Source organism: Mustelus asterias, chromosome 17, assembly GCF_964213995.1.
Source record: "Mustelus asterias chromosome 17, sMusAst1.hap1.1, whole genome shotgun sequence".
Lineage (NCBI taxonomy): Eukaryota > Metazoa > Chordata > Chondrichthyes > Carcharhiniformes > Triakidae > Mustelus > Mustelus asterias.
The window spans coordinates 26,191,662-26,214,259 of NC_135817.1; the positions used below are offsets into that span (position 1 = coordinate 26,191,662).

At 43.2% G+C, this 22,598-nt stretch overlaps 1 protein-coding gene across 1 annotated transcript in view; it reads right to left on the reverse strand.

The window, feature by feature from the left end:
• Positions 1–22,598, reverse strand: part of egfl6 (EGF-like-domain, multiple 6) — an 81,727-nt gene that overhangs the window by 19,670 nt on the left and 39,459 nt on the right. The window contains exons 6-9 of the mRNA XM_078232426.1: positions 21,070–21,204; positions 20,444–20,569; positions 16,689–16,754; positions 10,879–11,178 (exon numbers count right to left, since the gene is read on the reverse strand). Coding sequence (XP_078088552.1) covers positions 10,879–11,178; positions 16,689–16,754; positions 20,444–20,569; positions 21,070–21,204 — 627 coding nt within the window. The remainder of the gene's footprint in view (positions 1–10,878; positions 11,179–16,688; positions 16,755–20,443; positions 20,570–21,069; positions 21,205–22,598) is intronic.

A 22,598-nucleotide genomic window follows, 5' to 3' on the forward strand; every position in this document is an offset into this window, starting at 1 on the left:
TAGTATAGGGTAACGTAGGCTAGCTTTAAGTAGCAAATGATCCCTGCTGAGCTATGCAGCCAATGAACAACATGGTTAATACTAGCTGCACACTGCAGTCATTATCATGATTACAATCATTGTAACACTTTCCAAACCCACAACTGGTACTATTTAGAAAGACAAGGGCAACAGACACATGGGAACACCACCACATGTGAATTCCCATCCAAGTCACTCACCATCCTGGAAATGTATTGTCATTCCTTCACTGTCACTGACTCAAAATCCTGAAACTCCCACCCTAACAGTGCTGTGGGTGTACCTGCATCACCTGGACTACATCGTTTCAAGAAGGCAGCTCAGCATCACCTCCTCAAGGGCAATTAAGGATGGGCAATAAATGCTGGTATAATCAGTAAAGCCCACATCACATGAATTAATAAATAAAAAAGATAAGGCAGCATGAAGCTTGAATCCTGCCTGGATTACACTGAATAAGCACAGCAAATCACAAATCATAATCCCCGTGTCCATTTGCAATTTAATCCAATTTAAACCTCTATGATTTATTTCGAAGTGGGGGAAGAAGCCCTTTCCAACTCACTTGGGGTTAAAGTGAACATTCCACATCTACCAATTGTTCTTCAAAATTGCCTTGTAAGTATAGAGCAAAAGTGTACTAGCTAACTTTTTCATACTAACACGGGAAAAATGTGGAAAACAATGGCTTGTGCATAGATTCACCACATTCCTGCTTTAGCTCAGATTCTTTTACTTGTTTATGGAAAAGAACAAAATTAAAGTGAGTGACTGGCCTTTTATGACATCAGTATGGATTTTGCACCAACTGTTCTTGGAGATTATTAGAAGGCCTGGCCTCTAGGTGTACATTAAACTGTTTAATGTGAGGTCTCCTTGGAGGATTATTACCTCGGGATAATCTCTTGCAGAGCATTCAACTCCTTCGAAACACATGTGATTAATGATGAAATTCCTAGACCTGTAGCCTCCTGTTTTGGGAGAATCTTATCTTTAGCCAATTGTTGAAAATAACTATGATAAAGATCTCACCCGAGGCAGTCATTTATTGTGTTACTGTTTCTTCACTTCAATCATGTCGTCAGTAATGATCCTTTTCTCTGTCATATGATCCTATATTTAATCCTTAGTTTGAATATTTCCTCTAGCTACAAAACAGCTGCCAGCAATAGCTGTCATTCCTATGGTAAAGGGGATTTCCAGGCTGGAAAGTAACTCTGTTTAATAAAAGAGAACTTTTCTAATGTTCAATTTGTGGAAATAATTCATTTTTATGAATGCTTTGGTGATCTAAGTTTCAAGCGAGATGTATTTCATTGAGCTGGTGACATCCGTTAAGTCTTTTGAAGAGAGCATTCGGAGTTTTTATCCTTAGCAGATGGTGCTTTCAGGGTACCGTTCAAATGAACTGAACATCCATAAAACCTTGGTGTGTTAAATTAGTACACTTTGCAGAATGGTACTTAATATACAGAAAACCAGTTTATAGGGGAAGAAATTGCATTCATATAGTATTTGTCACGGGTTTAGGATATCACCAAGTACTTTACAGCCAATGAAGTAATTTTGAAACATTATCAAGTTTGTATTTTAGGCAAAGACATTAGCCAACTTGTGTACAGCAAGATCCCACAAACAGCAAAAGGATAATGGACCTGGTAATCTGTTCTAATGATGTTGGTTGAGGGGTAAACATCTGTTTAGATATTGTGGAGATCTCCCCTTGCTCTTATTCAAAATACACTTCATCTTCTGCATTCTGAGTGTTTGGGTAGATTTTTTTTGTTAATTTTGTTTTTAGTTGTAAGAGCATTGATCCCGCAACCCAACCAGTTTACTTCCGGGTCAGTTAAACCTGTTGTAGTGACTTTATCACACAAGCTGCTTGGTTGATATTCCTTGTACCTCTTGGGTATCAGATTCTGCTTTCAACCCCACAGTAAGACCCTGAGTGCATAATTCATTTGAAGCAGGCAATTCCACGGAGGGCTGCATCGCTGTTCTTCAGATACAATGGTAAGCCAGAGCTATGTCTGCCTCTGTAGATCTAATGGCACCACCCAAAACACATTACCCGATCTAATTGCTGTTTGTAGAATCCTAAATGTAAACAAAATGCTACTGCGTTTGTCTACATTGCAACAGAGATGGCACCTCCTGATAATCTAACTCACAGGAAGTGTTGAGAGATTTGCTGAAGTAAATGCAAGTTCTTTGCCCCAGAAGTGATGAAGATAGTAGGCATGGAAAACTGCAGTGTGGAATGCTCTGACATTCAAAATGAAGATCCTGTGATGTAGTGAAAGTGTTTATTTTATTTTATAAAGACCTTATATTTTAAAAGCCCTTATAAATAGTTTTTGTTTGACAGTTTGCTCTTGGTGGAGTTAACAATTTAGCTGCAAAGCTGAGGAACACATATCTTTAATCAGGAGCAGCTTTAGCTATCTTTGCTCTGACAAGGAGGGGAGTATTCTGCCAACCTTTGTGCTGGAGAATTCCGCACAGAATCCAGTCTCAGAATTTTTGTTCATTCAAGGGGTTGGAAATATTGCGTCCACAGGCTACAATGCTGGGACATTGGATACATACATATTCAAAGTACAGATTTGCGATATTGAGACTGTGAAGTTGTAAAATCTTCAACAAATTTCCAACAAAGCACACCAGTACTGGAGAATGAAACCTTTAGCATCCATTGTAAGTGTGGGCATTCCTGAGGTAGAACTGATCTTTAAATAGGTGACCCCTTACTCTGAGATTATGCCCTATGGTCCTGGACTCTCCCACAAGGGGAAACAACCTCTCAGCATTTATCCTGTCAAAGCCCCCTGAGAATCCTATAAGTCTCAATAAAGTCACCTCACATTCTTCTAAACTCTAATGAGTACAGTCCCAACCTACTCAACCTCTCCTCATAAGAAAATCCTTCCAGGATCAATGTAGTGAACCTCTCTGGACTGCCTCCAATGTTAGTATATCTTTCATTAGATAAGGGGACAAAAACTGTTCACAGTAATCAGGCATGGTCTAACTAGTGTCTTGTATAATTTCAGCAGAACTTCCCTATTTTATATTCCATTCCCTTTGAAATTAAGGCCAACATTCCATCTGCCTCTCTGTCACCTGCTAAATGTTTATGCTAGCTTTTTGTGATTTATGCACAAGGACCCTCAAATCCCTCTGTGCTGCAGCTTTCTGTAGTCTTTCTCCATTTAAATAATATTCAGATTCTTTACTCTTCCTACCAACGTGTATAACTTCACATTTTCCTACATTATATTCTATCTTCCAAGTTTTTGCCCACTTAATTAATCTGTCTATATCCCTCTGAGACTTTGTGTCATCCTCACTCTTCCCTTTCCACCTATTTTTGTTTCTTCCACAAACTTGGCAATAGTACATTCCTTTCCCTCAGCGCTATGGTTGAGAATATGAAGGAGTCATCATCCTGCCTCTATTACCACCCTGCAGTCCAGCCTGAAGAGTGTGATATCCTTCAAGGACACCGCAGCCTGACTCTCACATCAGGAAGTCATGCAAGAATGATTTGCAGCTTCAGTGAAGCCACAAATGGTTACCATGCAGACTCCGAGCTCCACAATGGAAAGAGTATTGGATCATATGGATAGGTGCTTTAGATGGGTTTACTGCAAACTATCCTACAGAGGTAGGTTGAAATGGTGAGACCCAACCCTTGAGGACACTGAGTATTATCTAATCACAGTGTCCTCAAGAACACTGATAAGATAGATAAGGGACAAAGTAGAAATGGTGTAGCGCTTCAAGTTTTTAGGTGTCCAGATCACCGACAACCTGTCCTGGTCCTCCCATGCCAACACTATAGTTAAGAAAGCCCACCAATGTCTCTACTTTCTCAGAAGACTAAGGAAATATGGCATGTCAGCTACGACTCTCACTAACTTTTACAGATGCACCATAGAAAGCATTCTTTCTGGTTGTATCACAGCTTGGTATGGCTCCTACTCTGCCCAAGACCGCAAGAAACTGCAAAAGGTCATGAATGCAACCCAACCCATCATGTAAACCATCTTCCCGTCCATTGACTCCGTTTATACTTCCCGCTGCCTCAGAAAAGCAGCCAGCATAATTACGGACCCCACGCATCCTGGACATACTCTCTACCACCTTCTTCCATCAGGAAAAAGATACAAAAGTCTGAGGTCACGGACCAACCGACTCAAGAACAGCTTCTTCCCTGCTGCCATCAGACTTTTGAATGCACTTACCTCGCATTAGGTTAATCTTTTTCTACACCGTAGCGATGACTGTAACACTACATTCTGCACTCTCTCGTTAACTTCTCTATGAATGGTATGCTTCGTCTGTATAGCGCGCAAGAAACTTTTCATTGTATATTAATATATATGACAATAATAAATCAAATAAAATATTGGGCTCGCTCAGAATTTCAGCATATTACATTTTTGCCAGACTCCTACAGCATCCTACAGCATCTGTGTGCGGCAAGCTGGGTTGGACTGCTCTGGTAGTAGTCTATGTTGCTGCAGTTTGCAGCTGTGTCTTCACAGACTCAAACTCCAAACATGACTGCTGATGAACATCTCAACTTCCAATGGCTGGGGCCCCTTGAAGAACACTCCACAGGAGTAGCAATGACGGAAAGCTTCTTGAAAGAAAAACACCACGGGTTGATCACTTGGATAAGGAATGAATGGAGGGTATTTATTATGTTTGGCATTAAATCGATTGCCTTTGTGGCTTTTGGAACATTAGTCGGTGGAACGGTTTACTAGTGGCTTCTGAGGCTGCATGGTCGGAATGAAATTGATATGGAAGGTTTCTGAATGGGTTGAGTGTTCTTCAGGATTGGATGAAGGGAAAGGGGAAGAATGTCACAAGGACTGTATTAGAGAGGAGCTTTGTCTATATTCTCAGGGTCATGGTGTGAGGAACTCAGGCGCTGCTCCCTGACATCTCTTACTGCAAGGCATTAAAGTGGCTCTCTGGTCTCTCTCAAATGTTAAAGGATTTAGTATGTTCCATTCTGAAATGATTATACACTATACTAATTATTGAGTTCAGGAAGACAATTACAAGCACTTCTGTTTCTCAAAAAATGTTGCTCCCAGACTTAGCTAAGAGTGCTTTATTTAAGAAAAGTGTAAGCCATTGTCCAATCATTACATTCACTGCAATCCTTAACACACTCGCACTTTGTCCTGTCAGTTTCATTTATATTTATTAAGGGGATGTGAGTGGTGCAGAAAAGGCCAGCTCTTATTGTCCATCCCTAATTGACCTCGGGAAGATGGTGGTGAGTCACTTGACCCGGTTACCCCGGGTTGGAGAAATGACAAGTTGCTTATTTGGCTCATATCCAAGTCACTGCGTCAGCCCAGCTGAAGAAGTTCAACACATCTCATGATAAATACTTGTAACAGTCCTGAACCAAATGTGGATGACAATCATGTGGTCCAAATGTTAGCTCTTGCTCAGAACTGTGCCCGATAGTTATGGGGGGGCAGGGGGAGTTCAGGAGGGAGCAAAATAGCCAAATTACCCAGTAAGGCAAGCGATGTGGAGCCTCAGCCAAACTTAATGGAATTGTCATTTTTGGATCAGCTTTTTAATAAGCATTTAACCAAACGGACAGCCTGCCAGTGAAAAAGAAAGAATGCCAATGGGGGATGAGAGGGCATCAAGGTCGAGGTGAAGTGGGAGTTTGGTGTTCAGGAGTGGGTAGAGAGAAGCCGTAGTCAGCAGACTGGAGGCCAAGGATTTCCTTGAGGATCTGGGGCCAGCAGCCATGTTCCTCCTCAAGGATTGTGATGAAAAAGGTACTTTATGCAGCATCAGCTCCAGCCATCTATTCACTGCCCTGGTTTACCTCATGGGTAGTGACGCCCAGATTGGATCTTTTAATGAAATGTTGCACCTCCTCAATGGCAGGACACCTGGAAGTGTCTTGCTGCTGTAAAAATTGCAATGGGCATGCGTACAGATGTTTAGTGTTGCTTTTCCAGCAATAGAATCCCTACAGTGCAGAAGGAGGCTATTCAGCTCATCGAATCTGCACTGACTCTCCAAAAGAGCATCTCACCCAGGTCCACCCCCCCCCCCACACTCCACCCCCCCCACCCCCACCCCACCCCCCCATCACCCCACCCCCCCATCACCCCACCCCCCCACCCCCCCCACGCCCCCCACCCCCCCACCCCCCTCCCCCCCCACCCCCCCACCCCATCCCCCCCCACCCCCACCCCCCCCCACCCCCAACCCCCCACCCCCCTCACACACCCCACCCCCACCCCCCCACACACCCCCACCCCCCCCACCCACCCCCCACCCCGCCCCACCCCCCACTCCCCCCCCACCCCCCCACCCCCCCCCACCCTCCCCCCCACCCCCCCCAACCCCCCACCCCCCCACCCCCCACCCTCCCCCCCCCACCCCACCCCCACCCCCACCCCACCCCCCACACCTGCACCCCCCTACCCTCCCCACCCCCCCCCCCCATGGTTGATTGGCCATGCTAAATTGCCACTTAGTGTCGGGGGGCTAGTAGGGTAAATACATGGGGTTATGGGGATAGGGCCTGGGTGGGATTGTGGTCAGACTTGATGGGCCGAATGACCTCCTTCTGCACTCATTAAAATGAAAATCAGTGCAATGATTTAAGCAGCGAGTGAGATGAGGTGAATGGACATATGTGTATGTTTTCAATATATGTGTTTGTGCATTACAGAATATGGATTGTTTGCAATGTTCTCTCCTGAGGAACAGTCCTAAAAGCTGTTACTCATAAGGAAAGAGTCTGCACTGGTTGAGGTTCGTGGTCATATCCTGCATATTCCCTATGGTTTGAACAAGGGGCTACTTCTCAACAGACTCATTGTTAAAAATAAAATTAGATTCTGTGGAGTTGAATCACATATGGTATTAGTAATTAATACTTTTAACGTGTTCATGAGTAGCTCTTTTGTCCTTCTTGAATTATTTAATACATTGGTTCATTAAATATTGTGTGATAATCAGAACATTTCAATTATATTGACTTCCTTGTTCCTTCTTATTAATTTTATACCTTTTGACAATCCTGTGCTAAACAGAAAGAGGTGCGCCAATATATTCATGGAAATATAGAATCACAGATTCTCTATAGTGCAGAAGGAGGCCGTTCGGCCCATCGAGTCTGCACTGACTCTTCGACAGAGCATCAGGTCCTATCTCCGTCTTCCCGCGTATTTACCCCGCCAAACCCCTTAACCGACACATTTTGAAACACTAAGGGACAATCTAGCATGCCAATCCGCCCAACCTACACATCTTTGGACTGTGGGAAGAAACCGCAACACTCGGAAGAAACATACGCAGCCACAGGGAGAATGTGCAAACTCCACACAGATAATCACCTAGAATTGAACCCAGATCCCTGGTGCTGTGAGGCAGCAAGATTAAACACTGTGCCACCCTCATTAGTAAAATGACAATTTCTGAAATTCAATAAGAACATAGTCACCTATAAAAAAAATGAAACTTAAAGCATATTTCATAGGAGTAAATAAAAAAAATCAATAATTCAGTCATTGGGCACAATATTGCTGTACTCTGTTCAGTGCAGGAAGAAAATTGGCAGAATTTTATGAGAATGATTCTAAGTGTCCAGTTATGTGAAAATGGAAGAGTTGCAGATCCGCTTTTTGGGTAAGTTTTCATGCCCAATATTGAACACATTGAAAAATGGTTCGAGCTGCTGCAGGCAGTGGACTGGGCTTAATCTGCCAGTCAGCCTGCTTAGATAGTTATTACGCATGTGTAGACCTTTGTGTCTGCACATGCACAACAGCAGAGGGAGTGATTGTGCATGTGCAGACCTCTGATGCTGCAGCAGTCACAGCGGGCCCCCCTTCCCCGATAGGCTGTCCCCATAAGCCCCACCCTCTGGCACTGCCCGGTTGGCAGTGGTAATGCCCAATGGGCACCATTGGGCATTACCAAGGTGCCAGGTTGATACTGCCCAAAGGGCACCCCCCTTGCCCTCAGCCTCCCTGGATAGGCTCAATGGGCTCCGGTTCTACTGGCGAGGCCAACTCGACTGTTCCTCGTTTTTGGGGAGCAGGTGTTTTCCTCACCAGAGAGAACCTCTCCCGCCGTGGCCATATAGGCAAGTGAGCCCAGACAATTGAGTGCCAGGCTCGCCCATCACAAGTAAATTTCAATAAATTTAAATAATTTATTCAACCTTTCACCCATTTTTGGCAAGAGGCTGACCACGCCGGAAATCCGACTCTCGTAAGATCATGAGGAGCGAGAAATCGGATGTGATCCTGATTTCTCGGCTCTCGAACAATTTTACAGGCTCGCTCTGCCCATCGATGGGCAGGGCGACCCGATAAAACTCTGCCCAATGTCTCAAGTTTGAGAGGTGCTTTAAACTTTGGCAAATGTTGTGTGACCCACGGATAGCCTCGCACCGAAATAAAACAGAAAACATTGGAAATATATAGTTGCTGTAAAGTAAGAAAATGCATGAACAACGTGAGGTAGAGATGCCAGCGTTGGACTGGGGTGGGCACAGTAAGAAATTTCACAATACCAGGTTAAAGTCCAACAGGTTTATTTGGAATCACAAACTTTCGGAGCGCTGCATCAGTGAGACTCACCTGATGAAGGAGCAGCGCTCCGAAAGCTCGTGATTCCAAATAAACCTGTTGGACTTTAACCTGGTGTTTTGAGACTGATTAACAATTTGGATGGAGAAGTTTTATCAGAACTGACCAGAGGTTTCCAACTCAAATAACACTTTTCTGGCACTGATGAGCCTGCTATGTATTTCCAGCATTTTCTATTTTTATTCAGACTTACAGCATTTGTAATTTTGCCCTTTTCACCCGACACTACTAGATGTAGATCCTGACTTTGTGCGATAATGTAAAATGGATGATAGTATGTCAGCAGCCTATTTTACATCTCACAACTTGACTTCAAAGTTAAAATCGTCCCCCTTACATTTCAGACTGACTGCAGGATAATGATAATTGGCACAAAGTCTTCCTTTCAAAAGACCCCAGATAGTCTGCTGAATCGCTTTCATGCTTTCAGATCAACAGCCAAAACTTTTGATTCACTTAAAAATTAGTCCCAGGGTTCTGGGATTGAGTTCTACAGCGCAGAAAAGGCCCTTCAGCCCATCGAGTCTGCACCGCAAATAACTACCGCTAATGGCGTGCTAATCCCATTTTCCTGCACTTGTCCCATATCCTTGAATGTTATGATATTTCAAGTGTTCATCCAAATATTTTTTAAACGTTGTATGGTTTCCGGCCTCCGCTACCTTCTCAGGCAATGCATTCCAGATTCCCACCACTCTCTGGGTGAAATTTTGTTTTCTCAAATCTCTTCTGAATCTCCTGCCCCTCACCCTAAAACTATGTTCCCTGGCGATTGACCCGTCAAACAAGGGAACGGCTGCTCCCTACCCACCCTATCCATAGCTCTCAAAATCTTATACACCTCACTCATGTCTCCCTCAGCCTTCTCTGCCCTGAAGAAAACAATCCAAGCCTATCTAATCTCTCCCCATAGCTCCACGCTCCATCCCAACATCCTGGTGAATGTAGAGATCTTGGGAGAGAGTTGAGTTTGTAATTGAGGTAGAACTGTGGAAGGGTTTCTCTGATGGGCTGAATTCCCTTTTTTCCTTTGCCAGCATTTCTTGTTTCCCAAAATCAAAAGCCTTCCTGGTATTCCAACACCAGTATGCAGGGCTCTGTGGATATATTTACCTCTCTGTGCGGAGTAATACACAGAGCAAGTGGTATAGTTTGGTATTACCACTTGAGCCTTTTCTAAAGCAGTATCTAACATTCAGTGTAGCAGCAACAAATCTTGAAGCTAAAAACACTCCTGTTAAAATCTTTCATTGAGCTCCAGGTGCTGAAAACAATTCCATTGTATTAGCAGGTTGCAGATGGAATAAAGCATAAAAATAGATGCCTGGGAATGTGCTTGTTGCTGTCCGCATGACATTCATAAAATATGAACTCTCATGGTTTCAAATTATTATAGCTCCTCAAGTGTATTAGAATTAAATTATCTCGATTTAAAAATTTAAATCTTCCCCAAATTGGAACCTATAAAGCCCACATTCTCCAGTCTGATTAGGGGCAGCAAGGTGGCACAATGGTTAGCACTGCTGCCTTACAGTGCCAGGGACCCAGATTCCATTCCGGCCTCAGATCACTGTCTGTGTGGAGTTTGCACGTTCTCCCTGTGTCCGCGTGGGTTTCCTCCGGGTGCTCCAGTTTCCTCCCACATTCCAAGGATGTGTGGGTTAAGTGGATTGGATGTACTAAATTGCCCTTAGTGTTAGGGGGACTAGCAGGGTAAATGCATGGGGTTGCGGGGATAGAGCCAGGGTAGGATTGTTGTTGGTGCAGGGTCGATGGGCCGAATGGCCTCCTTCTGCCCTGTAGGGATTCTATGATTCTACGATTCTAAGCCATAGGCTGGAATTTTACCGGCCTGCCTGCCACAGGAATTGGAGCGGGCGAGGGGCGGAGCATGGAAAGTCCTTTGACATCGGTGGGATTTTACGGTTTCGGGATGAGCAAAGCCGTAAAATCCTGCCCATAATGTGCGAATGTTCATTTGTACACTCTTGTTCAATTATTACAGAGTGGAATATGACAAGTAGAACATAATGTTTTTATCAAATACTATCTCCGAAGAGCTGTAATCTTCAATCTTTCATAGTACTAAGTACTCCCATAATTCTTGAGCAACGACAGCAACAGATGTTTCATACTGATCTTTACAGTGGATGCTGTGGAGTGCAACATTTTGGTTGCATGCTGAGGAGGCTTGACTTACCAAATACATCTCCCCTGGGATTAAGCTCCTCTGAGTCAATGTAGTTCTCAACCACGTCTTCACTGCCTTCATAACCCACGTCAAGTTCTTTCTCATCATGGCTCCCGATATAAATACCATCCTCATAGTCAAATGGCTGGAGCCGGCCCTGGGAGGGAGGGGTGGCTACAGGCCGAGGAATCGCATTCTTTATCACTTCGCTGCTTCTTCCATTATTCCTATTTGCCAGTATTTTCTTTATGGCTTCCCTGTTTCCTCCCAGGATCACAGGCCCTTCTTCATAAGGGTTTTCAGGAACGGCTGAGAGAGAAAGAAACTGTGTTATTTAACAACATCCTCATCTCTTTCACATTCTATGCACAAAAAACACATTGTGCGGGAGTTTCCAACTGCGCACAGCCCAAGACCGGAAAATCCCACTCAAGATCAATGGACCTTTGCATGGTCCTGTCCCATCTGCTACGATTCCTAAGGCGGGCAGGCGGGATGCGAAAATTCCACCCAGTCCTGAGTTCTTTCTATGGCTGCTGTTGACAAGGCCCACTTTGGTTTGCATGAGCTCCTACTATATCTAATCTTTTTGAAATCATCTCTTCTTCATTTCTCTTTGTTCCCTTGCAGATCCCATGATATTTCCCAGCTAAGAGGCGGGGTAGATGAGTGTTATCAACCCTCTGGGAATGGAACATTAATCTTCAGTACACTGCCGTGAATGTCTTTGGAGAATAATCGTAGAGATAGTAGTAAAATTGTACTTTTTTTCCCCCTTTTTCTTTGACCACTTTCAGTTATTAGTTCAGAAAATATTGGCATGGGAGACAAACCCATTATATGAGCAGTCAAGATGACTCCAGTTGGTTAACAAAGACTCTATTCTCTTTCCAATTGGCTTGATGAGCTGGGAGAATGAACCAATGGTGAGAATGTGAGAGTTCATGTGATGAAAACTCAAGGAATACACCACCTGATGGGTAGAATGGCTGCTTTTTAGGCTCTGTTAATTCAGTACTCTCATTAATAAATGTAGCATACTCACTCGCTACAGGGATGGACAGTCTAGGTGTAGCAGCAATTAAGACTGGGATTTCACACACAAGATAGTGAAATTGTGGAATTCTCTACCACAGAAGGCTGTGGAGGCCAAGTCACTGAATATATTTAAGAAGGAAATGGATAGATTTTAGACACTTAAGGCGTCATTGGGTATGGGGAGAGAGCGAGAGTGTGGCGTTCAGATTGAGGATCAGCCATGATAATATTGAATAGCCTACTCTTGTTCCTATTTTCTATGTTTCTATGTCTATCTGCAGTAAGGCGATACTTGTACATTGTCTCAGCGATTGTTTGAGCAGTTTACAGAAGGCACATCTACTTCAGATATGGCCGTGGATGCTCTCAAAAAACATTTCAGGCTAAAGAAAAGTGTGATGATCAAATGATATACGTTCCGCCAAAGACGTCTGGTAAGCCCACTAAACAATGGCTGAATGTGTTTAAAAAACTTGAAGTGCGGGTCCCACAACATCACACAGGCATGCTCTGATTCAGCCTCTGATTTTCCGCTTCCATTACCAAACCCAAACTGAGTAAAACTCTACCCGAAGTGCCTCAGAAAGACTCCTGTTGTGTTTAAAAAATCCTCTTCAAACATCCAGTAAAATGTAATATGTCTTTAGTAGCACTGGAAGTCCTCAAGGATGACTTGTTGGGAGAGAGTGTAATGTGAAGTGCTATCCACCAAAATGCTGTGCAAGCTCCCGAATGAGTACTGACAGGCAATTTAAGTGCTAATCAGCCCTTTATGATCTACCAGGCAATTGCTTCTAGGACAGATTTTACCTTCTTCCCCAATGTGGTGGGCTTGCAGTAAACACAAAGTAAACTGTCATTGAACAAAGTCTAAATTAGCATTACAAATGAAGATCCCACCTTACTCACCTTGGAGACTTGTTGGTCATTTAAAGTATCCTGAGAAAAGCCTTAGTCTTTTACACCTGCCAAATCATATGAGCACAGGAAAGATGTGCAGTTAAAATGTTGCAAACCTGAAGCATGTTCATCTTCTGGTATGTCACCCACACTATGTATAGTTTCCCTGTAGATGACCATCAGAGTTGTACCTTTGTTGGGCGCCTGAGAGTTGTCCTGTTGTTCAGTTTCCCTAAATACTTTGATTTGTGCTGTATTCCTTCTGCTAAAGACCATGTTTCTTTAGTCAAGAAAGGAAGATGGATTGAACAAATGGGCATTTTGTTCTGCATTTTCAGCTGGAGCATAGATTTATAGCTGACCAAATTGTCAAGTATCTTGTCTCCCAAGAGTGCATGAGAATGGTTGATTTGAATGCATTGTAATGGCTAGCTTGTGCCTTAGTAATTAAGAATCAGTTTTATTTTCAATTACATCTTTACAGGATATCCTATTTGCTGTGCTAAACCTTTTTTTTAATGTTGCATTGCTAAAGATTACTGGATCAATTCACTTCATATATACTAATTAAGGAAATTTATCTGATACACATAACATACTTTGATTGTCATGAGTGCAATGCTTTCTAACTGACAGCCTCTATATATGGCATATTTTTGCAACTATTCTCACCTGACACTTTCTTTTTACACATCTGACTCCCTATTCTGGATATTCTTCTGACTATCTCATGATATACTAACCAGGTTGAAATCTTGTCTTACTTTGGGAAATATTGACTTGTTCCTCTACTGCCATTATGTCTATTTTTAAAACTTGCTTGATGCAATCCCTGTACTTTCCCCAGAAAACCATATATTATTTGTACACGATAGGCTTGGGAGGCAAACAAAAATCAGATAATGTCTCCATTCCTAAATATCTGAAGATTGTTGCTGGAAAATAGTGTCTGGATATCAGCGTTTGGATTCTCGGGTCTCTTCGTGGTGTGTTTCTCACGGCGGGAGGTGGCATGCCATTGGCTGATGGTGGGACCTTCAGGTCCTGATGCTCTCAATGGGATTTCCCATCAATCCTGGCCCACGCTGCTGGTAAACACGCATGTAGGTGCATGGTCCGTGTGACCAGAAGATCCCCGTCAGTGTGAAGAGCCAGAAAATCATACCCCAGGGTATGTGTCTGTCTGTGATCAAAGAGCCTGCCTACATTTACTTGGTTTGTAGAGGAGGTTATTCAGGTAGAATCATGGAACCATAGAAAAGTAATGTTGCAGGAAGAGGCCATTCAGCCCACTGTGACTGTTCCAGCCAAAAATGAGAAAAAGCTAGCCGCTCATTTTAATCCCACTTTCTAACACCTGGTCCATAGCCTTGCAGGTTACAGCACTTTAGATGCAGATCCAGGAACCTTTTAAAAGAATTGAGCATTCTAACCTCGAGCACCAAATTAGACATCAGAACTCAGGCAAGTCCTTCATACAAACATTGGAGCAGGAACAGCCCATTCGCTTCCTGTTCTACCATCAGATCGTGGCTGATCTATATCTTAACTCCATTTAGCAGCCTTTGATCCATATCCCTCAATACACCTACCTAACAAAAATCTATCAGGCTCAGTCTTGAAGATATAATTGACCCAGTAGCCACTGACGTTTGGGTGCAAGTGAGATTGAGATTTTCACTGCCCTCAAGTGTGTACAATTGCCTCCTGATTTTGCTCTTAAATGGCCTGGTTTTACTTTTAAGATTGTGCTTTCTTGCTCAAGATCCTTCAGCAGAGGAAATACTTTCTCTGCATGATTTTCCCTATTGAAATTCTTGATTGAAGAACAAAGAACAGTACAGCACAGGAGCAGGTCCTTCCAGCCTGTGCCAATTTGATGCCTGCCTAAACTAAAACCATATACACTTACAGAGTCCGAATCCTCCCATTCCCATTCCCTAGATGCCCCTTAAACGCTGCTATCGTACCTGCTCCCACCGCCTCCCTGGGCAGCGCTTTCCAGACATTCACCATCCTCGCACATCTCCTCTAAACTTTTCCCCATGCACCACAAACCTATGTCCCCTAGTACTTGACTTTTCTACCCGAGGAAAGAGCATCTGACTATCCACTCTGTCCATGCCACTCATAATCTTGTAAACCTCTATCAGGTCACCCCTCAACCTCCGTCATTCCAGTGAGAACAAACCAAGTTCATCCAACCTCTCCTCATAACTAATACCCTCCAGATCAGGCAACATCCTGGTAAATCTCTTCTGTGCCGTCTCCAGAGCATCCACATCCTTCCACATCAGATTAAATATACCCCCTTACCCATACTGTCTAAACACAAGGGAATTAATACCAAGTTCAAGCAATCTATTCTTACATTGGTTTAAATGGTTATATTGTATCATTCTGGTATTTTTGCTCTGCACCCACTCCAAGATCAATATATCCTTCCCGAGGTATGGTGCCTAAAACATGGTGCCGTGTTCCAGGTGGGACCTGATCAAGACTCTATACAACTGAAGCATAATCTGTTCTCCTGTGTAGTCCACTCACATTGAGATAAAGGCCAAATTCCTTTAGTCGTTTTGATTCTATTTTTGTCCTTGTGCACTGGTTTTTAGTGATTTTGTGTCCAGGAGCCTGAGACCGAAATATTAATATCACCTGGTGCCTCAGGAAACGGGAAAGAAAACTCAAAGGGCCAAAATCTCTTGGAAAAATCAACCCACTCCGCTGGTCTTCTCTTTACACATGAGAGGCCAATGAACTATACAACAGGAGGTAATAATTATCAGCTTCCGATTCTAGACTAAAAGTAATTAAATAATTGGGCAGAAATAGTAGGGAAACAAACGATGCAGAAAGTACACAGGGTAGTTACAAGGGGACAAAATATTGTCCACAAAAATAAAGAAGCAGTGACTGCACTTCAATTCAACCAAACATTTGAAAATCAGCATAAGCAAAGGTCACATCTTGAATGGAAAATTGATGGATGTGATCTGCATGTTTTGAGACATAAAATGTGATTAACAATTGAGGGTAGCTCCAGTTGAATGTGAAACCACATGTGGGCTAGGATGTTACATTTGCAAATTGGAAACTCTGCCATCATGCGCAAGCGTAAAATTCAGTGTGATGATGTCAGGTTGTAAAATCCCTACCAAGATGATAGCTCCCTCCTTCACCTTTTTGCCTTCCTGTCAGACTTCAAGATTCCATCCCATTCACCCACCTCCTCCCACCACCCCCCCCACCTCTCCCCCCCCCTCCCCCCCCCCCCCCCCCCCACACCCCTCTAGGGTACCTGATCTCTCCCTTCCCAAATGTCCCAGACTTATCTTAATTCAGTGATCCATTCCTCTCTTCATTCTTGGACTGCTTGCAGTCCCTGCAGTGCCCACTATTGAGTTCTGGCGCTGCTGAGACTGATAGGGCTGCCGGCCAATCTGATTGGCTGAAGTGTGGAAGTCCCACTCTCTGGGCCGGATTCACCAACCTCACCCACAGCTGTGATTTTCCAGTGCCGCCGCAGCAGTGAATGTGAGATTTAGGTGCCGCCAAATTCTTTGCTCTTGCTGGCAAGCGGCATAAGGGCGTGAACATTTGGAGAATTCCGGCCTCTTTGTTTAGGCTACCTGCAGCATGTTATCACTTTTATCCCTGTGGGCCAGCTTTTAAAAAAAAAGTTAGTCAGCTCACAAACAACTGGGGTGAGGTGGGTGGGGGGGTTGGGGCGGGGTGAGCAATCATCACCCCCCCTCCCCACCTCCTGTAAAACTCAGCTCCATAGTATTTGGCTGCAGGTGTAGGAAGGTTGGCTATGTATGACAATGGCATATGTAGAGGGAGTTTGAGAGATTGCATTATATCCACTGGGTTCTCACCATTGAGGATTTCATCATCAGCACTGCCTTGTTCTCCTTCCAAGGTTCCTTCTAGGAAAGGTTTAACTATAAAAGAAAGATTCGTTTGTTAACTTCTTGCAGATAGAATCGTAGAATCCCTACAGTGCAGAAGGAGGCCATTCGGCCCATTGAGTCTACACTGACAACAATCTCACCTTGGCCCTGTCCCCGTAATCCCACATGTTTACCCCGCTAATCCCTCTAACCTACGCATCCAGGGACACTAAGGGGCAATTTTAGCATGATCAATGCATCTAACCGGCACATCTTTGGACTGTGGGAGGAAACCGGAGCATCCGGAGGAAACCCACGCAGACACGGGGAGAATGTGTAAACTCCACACAGACAGTGACCCAGGCCGGGAATCGAACCCAGGTCCCTGGAGCTGTGAGGCAGCAGTGCTAATCGCTGTGTCACCGTGCCGCCCATTGGTTTGTTGCACCTCAATATCAGAAACAGGGAAGGACAAACATACTAGTCAACTGATAGTATGTGGGCACAATTTCGCTCTTTAAGATGGTTAGAGACTTTGTGGAAAACAGTCCTACAGCCTGCACCACCGATGGGGCTTCAGAAGCAACCACTGCTGTTTCATAAACTTGCAGCCCGTACTCCTAAAGGCCCAAATAATGATTTGGCATCAAAATCTCCAAGGTTATTGTGCATTCATTCAAAATGGTTTACCTCTATGAGACCTTTGTAATTACATTATTCTGGTCATTAGTGCTGACTACAAATCAAATATGTCAGTTGGTGCAATTCGAATCAACTTGTAAAAGATGCTTTGTTTTATCACCTACTTAGCGAAGACCATGATCAAGAACACTGCAAATGCCTTGACTACCCTCTGCTGTCACACCTATGTTTCAGGAACGAGATCCAGTGCTACACAGAGTGCCTTGGATATCTTGAGAAATATAAGCAAATCCCAGTTGACCAATAAATGTTCAATGTTCAATACAGAGATGTGCTCTGTATCCAGGAGAATGGCCCTTTGCTTCTTTCTAATTGTTGCTTCTTGACACAATCATATTACCAGGTAAAGTGTTACCGCCTGACTGAGCGTTATTAAAAATTATGAAGCATATTCTCACTGAAACTCCCTTAAAGTATACCAACAAACCATATGATATTAATCCACCTGAATTAAGAAGCGTAAATCAAACATATTAATCATACTAAAATCCTCTTTCATCACAAAAAAACTCTTTCAACCTAGAGGTTTTGCTTAATTCTCGGCTGGTGTAAGTTAAAAGGCATGTAGCTATGTCAACATCATTATTGTTGAAAGCACCTCAAGTATGAAGAGCTTTATCTAGGTTTGTTGGTATGACCCATAAACAATCCTGTACATTATAATCTTATCAACTCTATGGAAAATTAGCATAATTTTATGACAGAGAAAGTTGTTTAACCAAAGCTAGTTCTAATCTATAAACAGTTCACGGTTAAATCCTTCATAACCATCACTACTTATACACATAATTAAATTCACTGTTTGGAACCCTGTGAAATGAATGCATATCTTAAAAAGGAGCAGTTTCTTATAGTATGTTGTTAACTTATTTGTCGCTGATGGCTCATTTATTTTTCTCTTCCTGGAATTCATTTGTATAATATTAAGGGATGTATGTAAAGTTGGAAGCACATGATCCCATGATGACGCTGCAATGTGTGGTTTGTCCTGTTTCTGACCTCGGATGTGATTGTGGCAGTCATGCTAATGTACGACCCACCCTGACAGAACATTGCCTCAGGGACTATGGCCAAATGCACACGTTCCAGTCATTTTCCTCAGGAAAGAGAATTTGGTGATCACGAGGACCATAACTGATCCCACAATCCCCTCTACCGAGAGCTGCTCAAGATACTGTGTTGTCCGCTATCTGGGTGAAAAAGTCCACCTGAATTTTATTTATTTATTTATTAGTGTCACAAGTAGGCTTACACTAACACTGCAATGAAGTTACTGTGAAAATCCCCTAGTCAACACACTCCGGTGCCGGTTCGGTTACACTGAGGGAAAATTTAGCATGGCCAATCCATCTAACCAGCACGTCTTTTGGACTGTGGGAGGAAACCAGAGCACCCGAAGCAAACCCACGCAGACACGGGGAGAATGTGCAGACTCAGCACAGACAGTGACCCAAGCTGGGAATCGAATCCGCGTCCCTGGAGCTGTGAGGCAGCAGGTCTAACCACTGTGCCACCGTGCCGCCCTGTGTCTGAAAGATGCAAACTCACAGTGAGAGAATGAAGAATCCAATTTTATTTATCCGTTGTATTAATAAGACTTGCTTTCGAGAAGGTTATCAGGTAAATCAATTGTTTCACTCAGTGAATTGGATGTGGGGCAGGATAATTGTACTGCAACTTGACTCTCTGCATTATTAAAAAATGGAGAAGAATGTGTTGGATATATGCTGAATTGAACTAGTAAATACATGGTTATACCTGGGTCCGTGAAAGCAGCAACTAATACCTGCATTTATAAAACCCCTTAGCACTGAAAAACATTCAGAGAGATACCATCAAAAACTGAGATATTAAGAGGGATGATGAAAAGTTGAATCATCATCTGGGTTTTAAGTTGGGTCTTAAATGGCAAGGAAGAGGTAGAGAGGCCAAGAATTTTAGGGAGGGAATTCCCGAGATGTAGATGTGGCTTTAAAATGTTAGCTACTAATGTGGTGCGCAGGAAGAGGGGTTAGAGGTTAGTGTCAAAGCAGGGAGAGTTTTGGCCTTGTATAGGTGGCAGAGGTTACACTACCCATGGCCTCTCCAGTACCCTCTGGCCTCCCTCTAGGAAGATGAAGCCAGAAAGGGATGTATTAAAATACACCAGCTCAGAGGTCATATCCACCCAATCCTGCTGTACCAAAGGCCCTTTTTGTATCTCAGGCCTCTCCAGTACCCCAGGCTGCTTCAGAATTCCAGCACCCTCCACTACTTCAGGTTCCAGTGCCTCTGGCCCCTCCAGAATTCCATGACGTTCTAGTACCCCAGGCCCCTTCGGTACCCCAGGCTCCTCTAGAATTCCAGGACCCTCCTGTACCCCAGGCCCTTACAGATTTCCAAGACCCTCCAGTACCCCAAAACCCTCCAGTATCCCAGGTCCATCCAGAATTCCAAGACTCTCCAATACCTCAGGACCCTTCGGAATTCCAGGACCCTCCATTACTTCAGGACCCTCCAGTACCGCAGGATCCTCCAGAATTCCAGGACCTTCCAGTACCCCAGGTCCCTCCAGTAGCCCAGCCCTTTCAGTACCCCAGGTCCCTCCAGTACCCCAGTCCCTTCAGTAGTCCAGACCTAGAAAGGTTGACTCTGAATCTGCACTAATTAACAATTACCAACACAAACACCAATGAAAGTCTCAAGTGGTTTTTAAGTCACTTGCATTTATTGACCAACATGCACTGATGTCTCTCTCTGTCTGGCCTCAAACAATGGTAAAGAAAATGATATGAACATTATCTACATGTCCACATGGATGTTCCTTGTGATTAATGAGTGTTATGTGACTTTACCTGTAACAGAATTCTTTGGCTATAAGGTAATTGTATTTATTAAAAACTTTCATATTAGGGTGTCAATTTTCCTACTGCATGGTGCATTATCGGTTGAGAAAATGACAGTAAGTGCAGCTGATCTACATTCCTAACAGCTAATGCTCCTCAGTGGGAGTGTGCATTTGGAAAATCAGCACTGATACAACAATTGATACGACTTACCAGAGCAGTGAAAGCCATTGCCTCTGAATCCCTGCTTACATTTACATTTAAAGGATCCTTGTGTGTTGTGGCAGTCTGCATTGGCACTACACGAGTGTGTATTTTTGCCAGCACATTCATTGATATCTGTCAAACAACATAAATGTTAATGGACCTGTATCAAGTAAGTAGTACAGTTTGTTTGGTAGGGATATTGTATAGCTGAGCCACATCGGTTAGAATATTCCAGCATTTATTACCCATTGGTGCTGAATTTGTTGATCTCAGCCAGGATAGCAGTGGGGAAAAAACAGCTGGCTGCAACACACCCCAGGGTTAAGAAGCAGAAAAATAGTCTGGGGTTCATGCCCTTGATCATTAACCAACATGCATGGGTGTACAGCAGCAATGATAAGATTAAGAGGGTCTGTGGAGCCCCCAAGCATCGCCCACATGTGCAGCCTAAACTTTCAAAATACACAGTTGTGTGAGTTAATAAAGGGTATGCATGGAATTGTATCCCAGAATGTGACAACATCTCCTGGAGGGGAGAAGGTGAGAATTGGAGTTGTCAAAATTTGCTTCATAGCTGCTGTGATTTATTGCCAGCTGAGTGCTGAGAAATTGTCATATAAATGTAACCTTACCTATACATCTGTATTTGCCTTCGATGTATTTCAGCTCATAGCCGGCTTGGCACTTGCAGAAGTAACTACCAAATGTGTTCACACATCTCCGAAGAGGAGGACATAGAGGTCTGGCAGTTACACATTCATCAATATCTAGATGGGCAAACAGTAAAAGTGATTGATATATTTGCATTCTTTATCAGTTATCAGCCTAATATGCAAATATGCTATTTACTGTGGATGTTGAATTAAATATTAGATGGCAAGGAAACTGCAGCAATGATAGGAGCTTCATTTTGAATTAACTTGCTATTTTGAATTGCTTCATAGGTATTGTTGGTATTGGAGCTGGGTAATAGGAGAGATCTGTCTCAGGTGATTGTGCAGATTGTGAATGGCTATCGCTTGCTTTGTGATACTGCTCAAATGAATTTTAACCTTAAAGGCTCTTAGGAACTTTCTGAGGCAATATTTTGCAAGACATTTTAATTCGGGATCACATCCTGCTTTCTGGAAAACCAGGAGTTCAGTAATTTGGGCAGCCACTTGATTTAGGTTTTCAAAAATCGTGAGTTATTCCAAGGCATTCAGGAATCAAAAAATCCTGGAGACTTCTGCAAACAACCTGGGGAATAAATCATGGGGAATTCTCAAAATGAATATGAAATGGTGAATCTGAATGTTATTAACTACTCATTATTGTTATACGTTCCTGGAGATGCTACATCCAATCAGTCTTTGAAATATCAAGACTTTATTTGCTTACCCTCTCTCAACCATCCTAGTGCAGGAATAAAGTAGTCAGCCATTGAGTCCCTCAAGCCTGGTTTGCCATTCAATCAAAGCTTGGCTGATTTGTATCTTCACTGACCAATCTTTGATGTACGTGTACTGCATCTTATAATACTACCTTTAAAGCTATGTGATGAAATCTGAATTCAGTGAATCAGAGCTGACAAATATATATGTCCTTGCATTATAATGACTATTAGGAAATTAAACGAAAAGAAAGTGTAGATCATTGTGAATAAAGTATCAGTCACATGTTTTATGTATCTATGAGTAGCAGATACTGGTTATCAGAGTTGTTGTTAGTTATCAGAGCTGAAATGCTCTATGTGAACTGTTGTAATGTCTTTAAGAGATAGCAGCATGTCATCACTAGAAGGGAAGTGTGTCATATGATTCCATCTCAGTTCCACCTTGGTCTGTGAGCAGAACAAAACTGATGTTTTCAAGCTTTATATTAATGTAAATCTGTTCTCATGAACCCATATTGTGTTTACCCAATCCTCAATGAGTGATTGGTGCCTTTATATTATTATAAAAGCACAACCTGGTGTTCAGCCATGGCCAAACAGCATGGCAGCAAGATTAAGTACAGATACAACATAATGAACAGACTTAGATTTTGCCACGTGGCATGAGATGGCCTTTGACATTTTGGTCAGAATGCAATGGGTTTGCAGAGTCGGAGAGTATTGAAGTTACAGTGCAGTGACTGCACAGAAAAGCTTTGAAGACACAGTGCTGAGATAAAATAAAGA